The sequence below is a fragment of the Siphateles boraxobius genome, unplaced genomic scaffold, assembly GCF_051911475.1.
Source record: "Siphateles boraxobius isolate OS27281-9 unplaced genomic scaffold, OSU_SipBor_1 30, whole genome shotgun sequence".
NCBI lineage: Eukaryota > Metazoa > Chordata > Actinopteri > Cypriniformes > Leuciscidae > Siphateles > Siphateles boraxobius.
This window is the reverse complement of record NW_027508920.1, coordinates 18,225,411-18,237,948: the sequence shown is the minus strand read 5'-3', so window position 1 is coordinate 18,237,948 and position 12,538 is coordinate 18,225,411. Positions and strand designations below refer to the sequence as shown.

Sequence of the window (12,538 nt, the reverse complement as noted above, 5' to 3'; positions counted from 1 at the left end):
TCCAAAATTGGAATCTCAAGACACATTGACAAGATTAAATAAAGAGCAATTTCTAAGCAATACAAAAAAGAAACCGCATATGTATACAAGTCTAAAAATACTACGGTAATAAAATTACTAATAGAATTATGTAATTACAATTTTAATATAAAACAGCATAGGCCTATACAAATTTTAGTTTAAATATATTTTTGGTTAAACTTTATTTTAAGGTGTCCTTGGTACACAAATAAGTACTGAGTAATATTAATTAAAAACATGTACTAACAACATGTAGAGTTAGGGTTGGGTTTAGGGTTAGTTGCTTGTAATTATGCATAATTGAATATTATTTCTACACTAAGAACATATAATGCGTAACAAGCGTTTCCTATTTTTTGCACTGAGGCTGAATTTTCATGAAAATAATGTCACAATGCAAGACATCTTAAAGGTCCTAATGGGACAATATAATTAATAATTTCTTTTTTGATTTGAAGGTGAGAAACAGCCTGTAATTAACAGGTTTTGTGAGCTTCACTGAAACACACACTGTCTCACCTGCTAGGTTCTCATGGACGGCCTTCATCTCACTCTCCGCTCTGATGAAAGCTTCTTCGATCACTCTGTTCTTCTCCTCCTCAAGACTCTGCATCTCTGCCTCCAGGTGGCCCTGAGCTCTCTCCATCTCACCCTCATACACCAGGATCTAACACACACACACTGCTGTCAACACATCTGATCCTGAGGTCAACACTGAGGTCATAAGTTCTATTCAAATGGTGTTTAACAAATGTTTTCCACAAGGAGTTACATACGGTAATTTACACCATAAAGGGATAGTTCACTCTACAATGAAAGTTAAGTCATCATTTACTCACCCTGGTGTTGTTCTAATGTCATAAGATCTTTTTTTTATGGACCACAAAAGGAGAATTTTTAACAAAACAATGTCACACTCACGCTTGTCCATATAAAGGTAGGGAATAGCAACAAGCATCAAGCTTTTTTTTTAAAACGCAAAAGTATCACAGAATGATCCCATGCGACGTGCAGGATATTCCAAGTTTTCAGTGGGTGTACAATAGGGTTTGATGCGCTTTTGTTAATCTTGATTTATCACAACTTGTGAGCTTTTTCTGGGCGACATAGAGTGAATTACTTGTCTCAAGAACATAGAATATACAGCATGTGTTGATTGGGATCATTCTGTGATACTTTAGCATCTTTGAAAAAAAAAAAGCTTGCCAGCAGGATTTTTTTTTTTTTATTCTCCTTTTGAGATCCATAAAAGAAATAAGAACATACAGCATTAGAACAACACCAGGGTGGGTAAATGACTTTCACTTTAGGGTGAACTGTCCCTTTAATTGAGCTTTTACAATGACAGCGAGTAAATTTGCAACTCACTGTATGATTGGTTGATTATAGCTGTTTGTACTGAACTATATCAGAGTCACTGTCAGTGTAAACACCCCTATACAGATGTACACACAACACATGAACACAGATGCACAGAGAAAACCTGTGTTCTGCTTTCAAGCAAAGCCAGTTATGATTTCTGAGATCTCTGGCCAAAGCAACACAAACACCACCAGCATTAAAGACGCCATCTACTACTGACCACAGTCATTTGTTAGACAGATTTAATGCAGTTAGGTTAAGTGACCTGTGGGGTGGGTGGGGGGGGTGGGTGTCATGGCTGTTGGTCACATATTTGGGAGGGGCATCTGGGGTCACACACCATCAATACTGTACATGTGCAGTACACAACGGAGTGTCATCAACTATTTCACAGTAGATCATGGGAATACTATTGCAAGAACACAAAATTACGACCCTGAAGAGAATGTGAGCTAGTTACTCTGCAAAGTCTCAGGGTTTCATAGGTCAAAAATGTGCATCAGCGAACATGAATCTACATTTGCAATTAGCGCTTAAAATATACGATTTCCTATAATCAAAGTTGCAATCTGACCCATGACACATTTTTGACCTTTGACCCCTGCAGGCAGCAGAGTAATCTGGTTGACCTTGGAGAGCCTGTGGGTGACCTCTGTGTTACCCCCACCCACCGCCTTGGAGAGCAGACCATATAGACGGCCGCGATCCATCCTCAGCTGCAACGCAAGTGAAGAGAGAGAGCTGTTAACCTGCTCTTCCACAACACCGCAATCACAGAGCCCTTCAACTAGATTCATGGAACCCAGTCATACAAAATGGAATTTACAGAATAGTGCGGAATGTTACGGAATCTGGTAAAAGATGGATGAATAAAAAAAAGCAGAGTTGTAAATTTAATCCATTCGCGATATGGGTAACTGTCTCTGAATATTAAACCATAAAATATGTCTGCATGTCTCTGTGTGAATGAACGGAGCAGTTCCGTCTACTACACATACTCAAGCATGAGTGGCGCTCGTGGTGTTTCAGCGTCTGCTGTCTCACTATATCAGGACATGAACACATGAACTTCACCTCCAGAGCTGCTCTGACAGTCACTTCATTTCATTTGAGAAAACTATCATCAGACACAAAGGGCTTTGCAAAAACCAGTAAAAAAGTAGTAGTTTAGTTTAACTTTCAGAAATGATGAATTATATTACTAGTGCACAGTAACATGCACTTCTCAAAATAATAACAAAAGTAATAATACAGTTTAATAAAACTTTATTTTTATAGAATACCACAATATATATATTTTTTTAAGTTTTAATAAAAAAAAAAAGTAGAATTATGTCATGCAGCACTTTGCCAGATGAAGAACATAATTGTTCAAATTTAATTTCATTACATTTTAAAATATTCATTAAATTGCAAGTTAGATCATAAACTTTAAATCATAAAACAGAATATAGAAAAGTTGAAAAAGGTAAAAAATAACACTTCATATGGATATATTATTGTTAAAAAGTTAAAGTTTTATGAATTCAGTTGATTAGATAATAATCCTTTAGATTATTAAAATTGAATTAAACCACTCCTGGAACTCAGAAAAATTAAAACACAAAATGCAAAATTTGGGATAGCATAGGGCCTCATTAAACTTATAATGAAAACACTTGGGATTTGAGAAGACGTAAACACATATATCTGACCCCGTTTGTGGTGGTCTGTTGATGAGAAGCACCCAAGCACATGATAATCCAGGACACTCAAAATGCTAATAATGTATCAGAGCGGCTGGTACAGGAGTGATACCTGCTGGCGGAGCTGACCGCTGGTTCTCTGGGACTCGTGGAGCTGCTGTTCTAGCTCTCTGAGGAGCTGTCTCTGCACACACAGCTGCTCCTGCAGCGTCTGGTTACGGGTCTGAGCCTCCATTAAAGCCTGCTTACACTGAGCCGACTCCACTTCAACCGTCTTGGTCACATACTGCAGGAAAAGTGAGAAACGGACACATTAATCCACTTTTATTAGGTGTTTATCGGTGTAGTGTGTTAAAATATGCCTATGCGAGTATATGTTTATATTTTGTTTAACAAATAGAGTTTGTTAATATTTATTTAAATTAATCTACTTAGTTTGCCTAATTTGCCTGGTTTCATTTGGTAGCTCAGTATTTGAAATATTTAACAGCTGTCCAAATCGTATGAAATACTGCTTTAAACCCATTTGATATAAACAGAAATAATGACTTGATTTGAATGAAGTGATTTGACTATATAATTGAATATAGATTGTTTAATTATTAAAATAGCAAACGGCACTGAGTATGTGCCTTCACAGGCTATTTGGTATCCTAAATGTAGATGGAATATAGATATGCAGTCTGAAGGTGCAGTAGAGCTGATTATATAAGGCTAAATATGGAAGGAAGAAAAGGGACATTGAGGCGGATTCTGTGTTGGCCATTCTGAGGGAAATTAATAAGGAGGAATAATTGTCTATATCTTTCAGTATGGTTGATTCTCTAGATGTGGAAACTGGAAAATGTACCAACATTTGATGTTTGGCTGAGTGAGTTGTTCATAGGAAATTGTGATATATTTATTCGGGAAAATCTGAAAGTCTCTATTCTGGGAATATTAACACCTCATACCTTTTTTTATTGCAGTATTTTTGTATTATTTTTTGCTTTTAGGATGTAACAACATCTAGCCTTACATTATTTAAATTATGGACATTTGTCTTTGACGCTCTTTACATTACTTTGTTCCAGTACACAAGTATGACTTTCTAATTTGTACAGTATGTGATTATACAGAAACAAAGAAATACACATTTAACATGAATAATTATCTTGTGTTCACTTCTTTAAATAATACACACAATGAAATGCATGAATCAATCCTAACAAAATGCATAAATCATTAAACAAATAGCATTGTGGGGACAGGAACATTAAACAATACACACGAGCAGTGGTACAAACACATCATCGACGTTAACTGCCGTTTATTTTATGCAAAACTGTTGATGTATGTATGGTGTTTTAACATGAAGTGTGTGTAACTGTACATTCACAGTCCGGCATCATTATAAAAGTAATTTTTTGGAATAGTGTCTCAAGGTGACACTATTATTTACTTTTTTGGGCCTTACATGCATTTAAGCGTTTGCTAAATAACTCTAACAAATCCACAAAAAGCCTCTATGATAGAAGTTCAAGCTTACATTTCAATAAAACATTTTGGCAACACTTTATTTTAGTGTCCTTGTTACATATTTTATATAAACTTATTTAAGTAATAACAGTAAATTATGCATAATTACAAGCAACTAACCCCAAACCAAACCCTAATCCTAAAGTAAGTACATGTAGTTAATTTATATTACTCAGTACTTAACAATATATAATAACACTATAATAACATATTTAACCACTTTCACCATTCAACAATTTCAAATCAACAATGAAACACTCTCAAACATTGTGCTCTGTTATCACACACTCACCTTGACCTGCAGCGGCTGTGCAGCCTGGAGAGACAGGGCTTCCTCAGCGTCACGGAGCCGAGAGGTCAGCTGATCCTCGCTCTGGCTCCTGTGGCATGACGCCTCCTCCAGCTGCGTCTGGAGCTGCTGTCTGTGGTGCGCGGCTTCCTCCAACTGCTCCTGGAGCTGAACTACTCCAGCCGTCCTCTCCTGCACCGTCTGCTCCAGCGCAGCCAGGCGCCGCTCTCGCTCGCGACACTCCTCACCCTTACGGCACAGCTCTCCACGCAGGGCCTCCACATCCTGAGCCGACACATTACATAACAAAATACAGGATGAACAGCTGTGAGAATTAACACAAGGTAGACAGCATTTCAAGTAGGACTGTTACTAACGATTATTTTGGTAATCGGTCGATTATTTTGATGAGAAATCTGATATTTTTTGTGGTAATAAAAATAGACCTAATAGTGTCTAACAATGATTGTTTATACATAGTATATATACTATGGAATATATACATACATAGAATATACACATATTCTCTTGTGTTGGCGTAGGTTTATAAATTTAATTGAATATCAGCCTGAGTATATTCACAATAGCACTATACTACAGAATGGTTCTTAAATGGTTTTAATACATCGTGCAACCATAGAAAACTGCCTAATAATGCGATTCATGTATTCTTGTCCAAGGAATGACCCACTTCTGGCATTTTGCTGGTTACTCGACACGGGTAAAATTGTAATCAAGTATTTTTTAAAAACGTACCCTAATTTAAATCGAGGAATCATGACAGCCATAATATTTCAGGCATCAAGTAACAAATCGGACTGTATGATTGTATTTGAGGTTTGCAGTGATTCCCAACCTGGTTGTAAAGATTTCTGTTTTTCATTGTTTAACCTATAAAAGTAAGATGGTCTGTTTATGGTAGTTTGAGTATACCTGGCTGTGCGGGCAGTGGGCAGAAGAGCAGCTGGTCTGGGTGTGACTGGCCCTCAGCTCCTGTTTGAGCCGCTGGTTTTCACTCTCCAGCACCTCGAGCTGTTTCTCCAGATCTGTCGCCCCCTAGACACACACACACATACACATTTACTTAGCTAACTTAATGTAGACTTCTAATTCTTTTTATATACACCCAATTATAATTACAAAGCCTAGCCTTACCCCAACATACATACATATATATTCATCATTTTACATAAAATGTGATTTATTTCTGTGATGCAAAGCTGAATTTTCAGCATCATTACTCCAGTCTTCAGTGTCACATGATCCTTCAGAAATCATTCTAATATGCTGATTTGCAGCTCAAAATAAATTCCTTATTATCAGTCATGTTGAAAACGGTTGTGCTGCTTTTTGTGGCAATTATGATGCTTTTTTTCTGATGCTTTTTTTCTGATGATTCTCTGATGAATAGAACGTTCAAAAGAACATTTATTTAAAATAGAATCTTTCTAACATTATACAGTAAATGTCTTCACAATTTGTCTGTCACAATTAGAACGGTACAGTAATTTAATGCTCAGTGTTAAAATTAAACTAAAATTAAATAAATTAAATGTTAATTATTTTATGAACTGGCTTTTCTTTTTTTCTTCTTTTTTTTTACTACAAACGAGAAGAGGATTCATCATATTTAGCTTCTGGGGACAAATTTGTCTAAGTACAGCCACGCCAATCTAAAATTAGAGATCAGATCAGGGACACAATTCCTCTGCTATCAACAAAACCAGATAACCAGGTTAACAATCCCTCCGCCTCCCATCATACAATTAAATCAGGTCAGTGTTCTTTATAAAACAATACAAATGTGTTTTCACACAACTGTGACAACTCTCCCTGTCCCTAATAATCCCTCTCTCTATCCCGGTTTCAGTCTCTCACCAGCTCAGAGCGCAGTCTCTCCACCTCCTGTGTCTGATCCACTAGTTTCTCCTCCAGCTCCTTGACCTACAAAACCACAAACAAACAGCATTATTAAGCCAAATCTCTTTAAAAAGAATTGAGTCAGCAAGTTTAATGCATTCAAATTTATGAGGTATCAATCTTCTTTAATCCAACCAGACAGAAACAATGAATATCGATGCATAAAAGGTCACGCTACATGGCGGCTGAGGAATGTAAATGATCTGATAGTGCTCTTCTAAATCTGGCTGGAAAACTGAGCCCTACTCTTTGTGTGTAACGTACCTGTGTGCGCAGCCCTGTAATGAGAGCGAGTTGTTCTCCCTCGTCTTTTTGCAGTTGCTCCTGTGAGTGAATTTTACTCACTTGTACAGCGCTGGGAAAATCCAGAGGCCTTTGTGTCAAAGCACTAGAGTTCCTCACACCTACACAGAGATGCATACAAACACACACTTAATGCCATGCAAGCAGCTTTTTCTTACTTTTAGGTCACAAGATAAGTCAACCAGCATTTATGTAGCACTTTATACAGATTGTTTTACTAATAAACAGGAAAATGACAGCGTTAATGTTGCAAAATTCATCAATTATGAAAAAATTATATTTTAAAGCAGCTCTACAGAAGACAACAGTATCATTATTCAGCTGAAGTCAGTGTAATGTCAAATCAATTCAGTTCAATAACAAATGTTGTTGATAAAATGTAAATGTATAAACAGCTTTTAACAGCTATTAATATTACATAAATATTTCCCCTGTCGGGCGGAAACCTTGTATTTCCATATTTCATCAGAAAAAACAGAACGCCCACATAGCAACAGTAAACTTTATAACCTAATAGTTGTTGAAAACGTAATGTGATGCACTTATTGCCTCAGATGCAGCCATTCTAAATGACGGACAAAACACATAAATGTCCGACATTCGCTGGTCAAAAACCTTATAACTCAAGCTCGATTTAAGTAAAATGTTAATAATATAAATGACAGATGCAAGCGTTTGACCATATATAACGCGATTTTGACAATGTGGTGTTTAATTATTTAAAAAAATACTTTTCCATTTCCTAAAGGTAGCGTTTTTTTCGAGATACGAGGTTTCTGCCTGATAGCCTTATAATGCATATATAAATAAGTTTAATAAATAAAAAATAATACATTTATAGTCAAACATATCGAAATATAAACTATTATATTTAACATAAAATATTATAAATAAACATTTATAATAATATTAATACTAATAAATTGGTCCCATTTTATATTAAGTGTCTTTTAACTATGTATTAACATTTAAACTAATCATTTGATACAATGCACTTATTGTGTACATATTTTTTTTCCTTATTGTACTTATTTATAAAATACCTTCATGTAATTACAGCTGTAATTAAATCTATAATTCCACTGTAGACCCCTTAACCCACTCAAATCAAACCGGTCCCTAAACGTACCCGTATCCCACCTCAATAGCAGCAAGTGTTTTGCAATACAACAGGAACACAATAATAAGAACACTGTACCTTACAATATTTTTTGCTGCAAGTAAATAGTTAAATACACCTGATATAAAGTGTGACTAATAAACGATGTGTGTAATTATAGTTTCACATTTCTCACCTGTAGGGGACACAGCTTGGTTGAGCTGGACGCCGTTCAGTCTGAGCTTCTCTTGAGGTTCTTGGTTAAAGGATGAATGTTCGTAATGGTGGTTGTCGTGGTTGAGCTGGTGGTCGTGTGTCTGCAGTCGCTGTAGCAAGAGTTGTTTCGCTGCGTCTTCGTTGCGCAAGCGTGCCTGGAACTCACAAACTCTCCCTTGCAGCGTCTGCACAAAAGCACAATAAATCTGTGTAAATTCAACCATGAATGCCATCTGTACGCCCTGAACTACACACAAACTAAAGACAAGCAGGAAGGACATTTAAACCGATAAGTGGGAGGATTTTTTAAAATGAAATTGAAACAGTCAGGTTACTGAGAAAGTGCTCTTCAGGTTCTTCAAGTGTCATTTACACAACATACTCATGTAATTCCAAACACATGACTAGAATTGTATAATTTCAATTCAAGTTTTCAATTCAATTCAGACTCTAAAAAAAAAATAAAAAAAAATTGGTCACTGTATGATTTTGTTGTAAAAAAAAAGAAGAGCAGCCAGAACATTTGCAAAAATATTTCATCATGTAATCAAGAAAACAAGAAAATCTTTTGAAACGACATGAGTAAAAACGACAAAATGAAACAATTCCTTTAACTTCACAAAAGTGCGTAATGAGCAAGTGACTATTTCTACAGGCACAAACTACCTCGGATAGTTTTCAGGAACTCAGACGACTACAAAACCTCTAGTAGAGATTTAAGCAAACAAGGAGAACTATGAACATAAGAGACTTAACAGCAGTACAGTGTGTTTTGTAAAGATGACGTCAGAACGAGGCAAGTACTGTAGCACACAGCTAAGCACAAAGAAAGAATCAGAGGGAATTACGTAGGCAGACGTCCAGGAACAGGACAAAGTAACCTTCTGTGCAGGTGAAATGGAGAGAAGGCAGTGCAAGGCAGAAAAAAAAAACAGAGAGGGAAGAAAGGAGCAGAAAAGCATGAAAACAAAAAGATCAGTGATATGACATTGATGGATGACAGAAGACACACAAAAGAACAAAAATCACTCAACTCAAACTTTGCAGGAAACATGTGCACATACCAACTCTTTGAGATGATGCTATTTTTGAAGATCTGAAAATCTGATGTCTTAAAATCCTGTATTGCAGTGATTCAGTGGAATTCCCAACTACTGACTCATTGTACCTCTACAGGTAACACTGCCTGGTCAACACAGTAAGATCTAGAGAAGCACATACAAAGCTATCCCACGTCTAAACTATTGTTTGTATTGAGAAGAGCCTTCAATGCATTGAAAAGCAGAGGCCTGGACAAACCATACATGTGATCTCCAGCCAATGGGATCTTTTCTGTGCTGATGGTATGTTGAAGAGACTGGAAACCCCAGCTCACTCAAATCTCTATTACTCTAGATTGTTCTTTTCAGAGACGCTTTACCCGCCCCTGGAGATCAAAGAAAGGAGGACTGTACCATGAATGTATCATTAACCTACAGTGGATCATGTTATGTAACTTCAGATGAGCTACTAGAGTCATATCTATCAACCAGGGCTAAATGCGCAAGTTACAACTTAGCCTAGTTTTGATGTAAAAGGGCACAAAGTTACTAAATATTTTTGCCTTGCACTATTAAATTTGTTGAAACGTAACTATGTATAATCTAAATATTCCTGGAATCTTCCGATAAGGAGAAATGGTTGAAATAAAACAGAAGATCGACAGACTTCAATCCTTTAGACATGCATGGTCATGTTGACATTTACACTCATCTACATTTTAAGAGCGAGAACATTATGCAAGTAAACTTCCTTGTTAGTAGCTCTTCAACAAAACCCCTTCCTAAACAGCACACCGCTTTGTGCATCGGTCCGTGTTGTGCATGTCAAATAAAATCAATCAATAAATACATTTCATTTCTTATGTTTTTTCAATATCAGTATCCTTATTAATTTCAAATACAGTTTCAGAATATTATGTATTATGTTCTACATGAAAAGTAGTACTGCATTTCAATGGCAACATATTTTTACTGTTAGTTACGTGAGGCAAAAGTTATATAATCAAGGATAAATTGAAATTCATGGCATTTCAACAAATTCTGCTCACATATTTGAAGGCTGCTATTGGAACATTAAAAGGTAAACGTCATATGTGACTACACATTACTTCACAAAGAGCTTACGATCTACTAACTACGTTCTGCCTTAAAAACAAATGGTGCAACCAAATAAAGTAGAGAGTGAGTTATAAAACTGGCTAGTTACCTCTAGCGTGGACTTTACTTTTCAATTTAAGTAAGAACTTACAAACGGCTGGAGCAACCATAACCAGGATATCAGAGAGATGGGGATGGACTTATTTCACTTGTAAGCAACCAAATAACAACCACACATCAAAGCAGTCGCACCAACCCCCAACCTCAGCATCATGGTGGGGAAACACATTTTCTTCAGAACCCATAAACGTTTCGTTTTAATTGTCAACCAGTGGGCCAATCCTTCATTAGTTTCTTATAAATCTTTCCATTTAAAGCTCAAAAACTGAAGAGGTGTTTTAGATCTGAAACAGTCAAAGAAACAAAATCAGTGAATGAGCAAATAGCGGCCCTAATATAATCTAATCTAATCAACTAAATGAAATGGAATTTGCCTGCAGATGTTGAATCTCGCACTGAAACAAACTGAGCCTGTGGTCATTTACAGACAGCTTGAGCAAGCAGCTGCACTGCGAAGCCCTAAAGCCGATAACATTGTTTAAACACAGAACACAAAGACAGTGCTGCCTGTTAGCTGTGACCTATGAAACCTGTAAAATCAATTACGCAAAGATCACACAGATTTAGAACAGACCGGTCACACAGAAACCAGCTCTTGAATGTAGTGATCTGGTGAAGATGATTCAATCAAAACACACAATCACAGATACAGATGGTTGAGAGTTTAATGCATTTTTTATGTTTTTAAAGAAGTCTTTTCTGCTCATCAAGGCTGCATTTGATTGCTCAAACATACAGTAAAAAATTTTGAGTATTATAAAAAGTAATTCATTCCTGAGATGCAGAGCTGGATTTTCACCATCATTACTCCAGTGTCACATGATCCATCAGAAATAATTCTAATATGCTGATTTGCTGCTCAAGAAACATGATTATTATCAATGTTGAAAACAGTTGTGCTGCTTAGTTTTTTTGTGGATGATTCTTTTTTCAGAAAGAACAGAATTTATTTGAAATAGAAATCTTTTGTAATGCTATGTCTTTACTGACACTGTTGATTAAATGAATGCATCCTTGCTGAATAAAAGTATTAATTTCTTTAAAAAATAAATAAAAATAAAGTTGTATTGACCCCAAACGGTAGTGTAAATGGTCTAGTACACAGAATCTAGAGAAAATGTGTTGGTGCTGGTTGCCCGACCGTTGCTATTCAGGCTAGTAAAGTGTGCTGAATGGTTTTTAGAAGCAAATCCCTGATCTAGTTATGAGCAATAAATAATAGTGATGCTTGCCTTAGTGAGGACAACTAATAATATTAATTGTCCAGGTTAATGCTGAATTTTTTGCCAAGTAAGTGGCTGATCCTTTAGAACTGACAAAAGTCCCAGAATGCCAAGTATGAACAATCATAACGGTTGTGCTTGTCTTCGCAAACACCGCTCGCAGGGTCGTACCTGTATCAGCAACTGCTGCTGATCTGAGGTTGCCGTTTCAGAGACGTCAGAGGTCAAACGGTGGCGTTGAAGGACAGAGTTGGGCAACGAGAGGAAGGAGCTCTCCTCCTCACCATCACTCATCAGGATATCCAGGGAACTCGCTGAAGAAAACAAACAAACAACAAAAACAGTAAATATGGTTGGTTATTACGACAAAAGTAAAGAGGTAACACTATTTTACAGTGTTTTTGTTACATACTTACCAACGCAATAACATTAATTTATGCATAATTACATGCAACTAACCCTAAACCTATAGTAAGTACATGTTAATTAATATTACTCAGTACTTAAATATATGATTACACTGTAACAATGTAACAAAAATGAACAGTAACGCACTTTACATTAAGGTTCCATTTGTTAAAATTAGTTAACTACATTAGTTAACATGAACTATCAATGAAAATACTTCTAAAGCATTTATTAAT

General features: G+C 36.3%; 1 protein-coding gene across 20 annotated transcripts in view; it reads right to left on the bottom strand.

Moving 5' to 3' along the window:
* The window catches only part of kifc3 (kinesin family member C3), a 45,364-nt gene that overhangs the window by 11,184 nt on the left and 21,642 nt on the right, over positions 1-12,538 (bottom strand). For 8 of the 20 annotated variants that reach the window (XM_077248432.1, XM_077248429.1, XM_077248421.1 and 5 more), the window contains 8 exons: positions 12,066-12,208; positions 8,394-8,598; positions 7,060-7,199; positions 6,754-6,819; positions 5,809-5,931; positions 4,879-5,160; positions 3,181-3,354; positions 541-688 (listed from right to left, as the gene is read on the bottom strand). In XM_077248432.1, coding sequence (XP_077104547.1) covers positions 541-688; positions 3,181-3,354; positions 4,879-5,160; positions 5,809-5,931; positions 6,754-6,819; positions 7,060-7,199; positions 8,394-8,598; positions 12,066-12,208 — 1,281 coding nt within the window. Of the gene's footprint in view, positions 1-540; positions 689-2,012; positions 2,100-3,180; positions 3,355-4,878; positions 5,161-5,808; positions 5,932-6,753; positions 6,820-7,059; positions 7,200-8,393; positions 8,599-9,261; positions 9,298-12,065; positions 12,209-12,538 lie in introns of all 20 variants that reach the window. The other 12 variants (XM_077248424.1, XM_077248415.1, XM_077248416.1 and 9 more) reach the window with 3 other exon arrangements.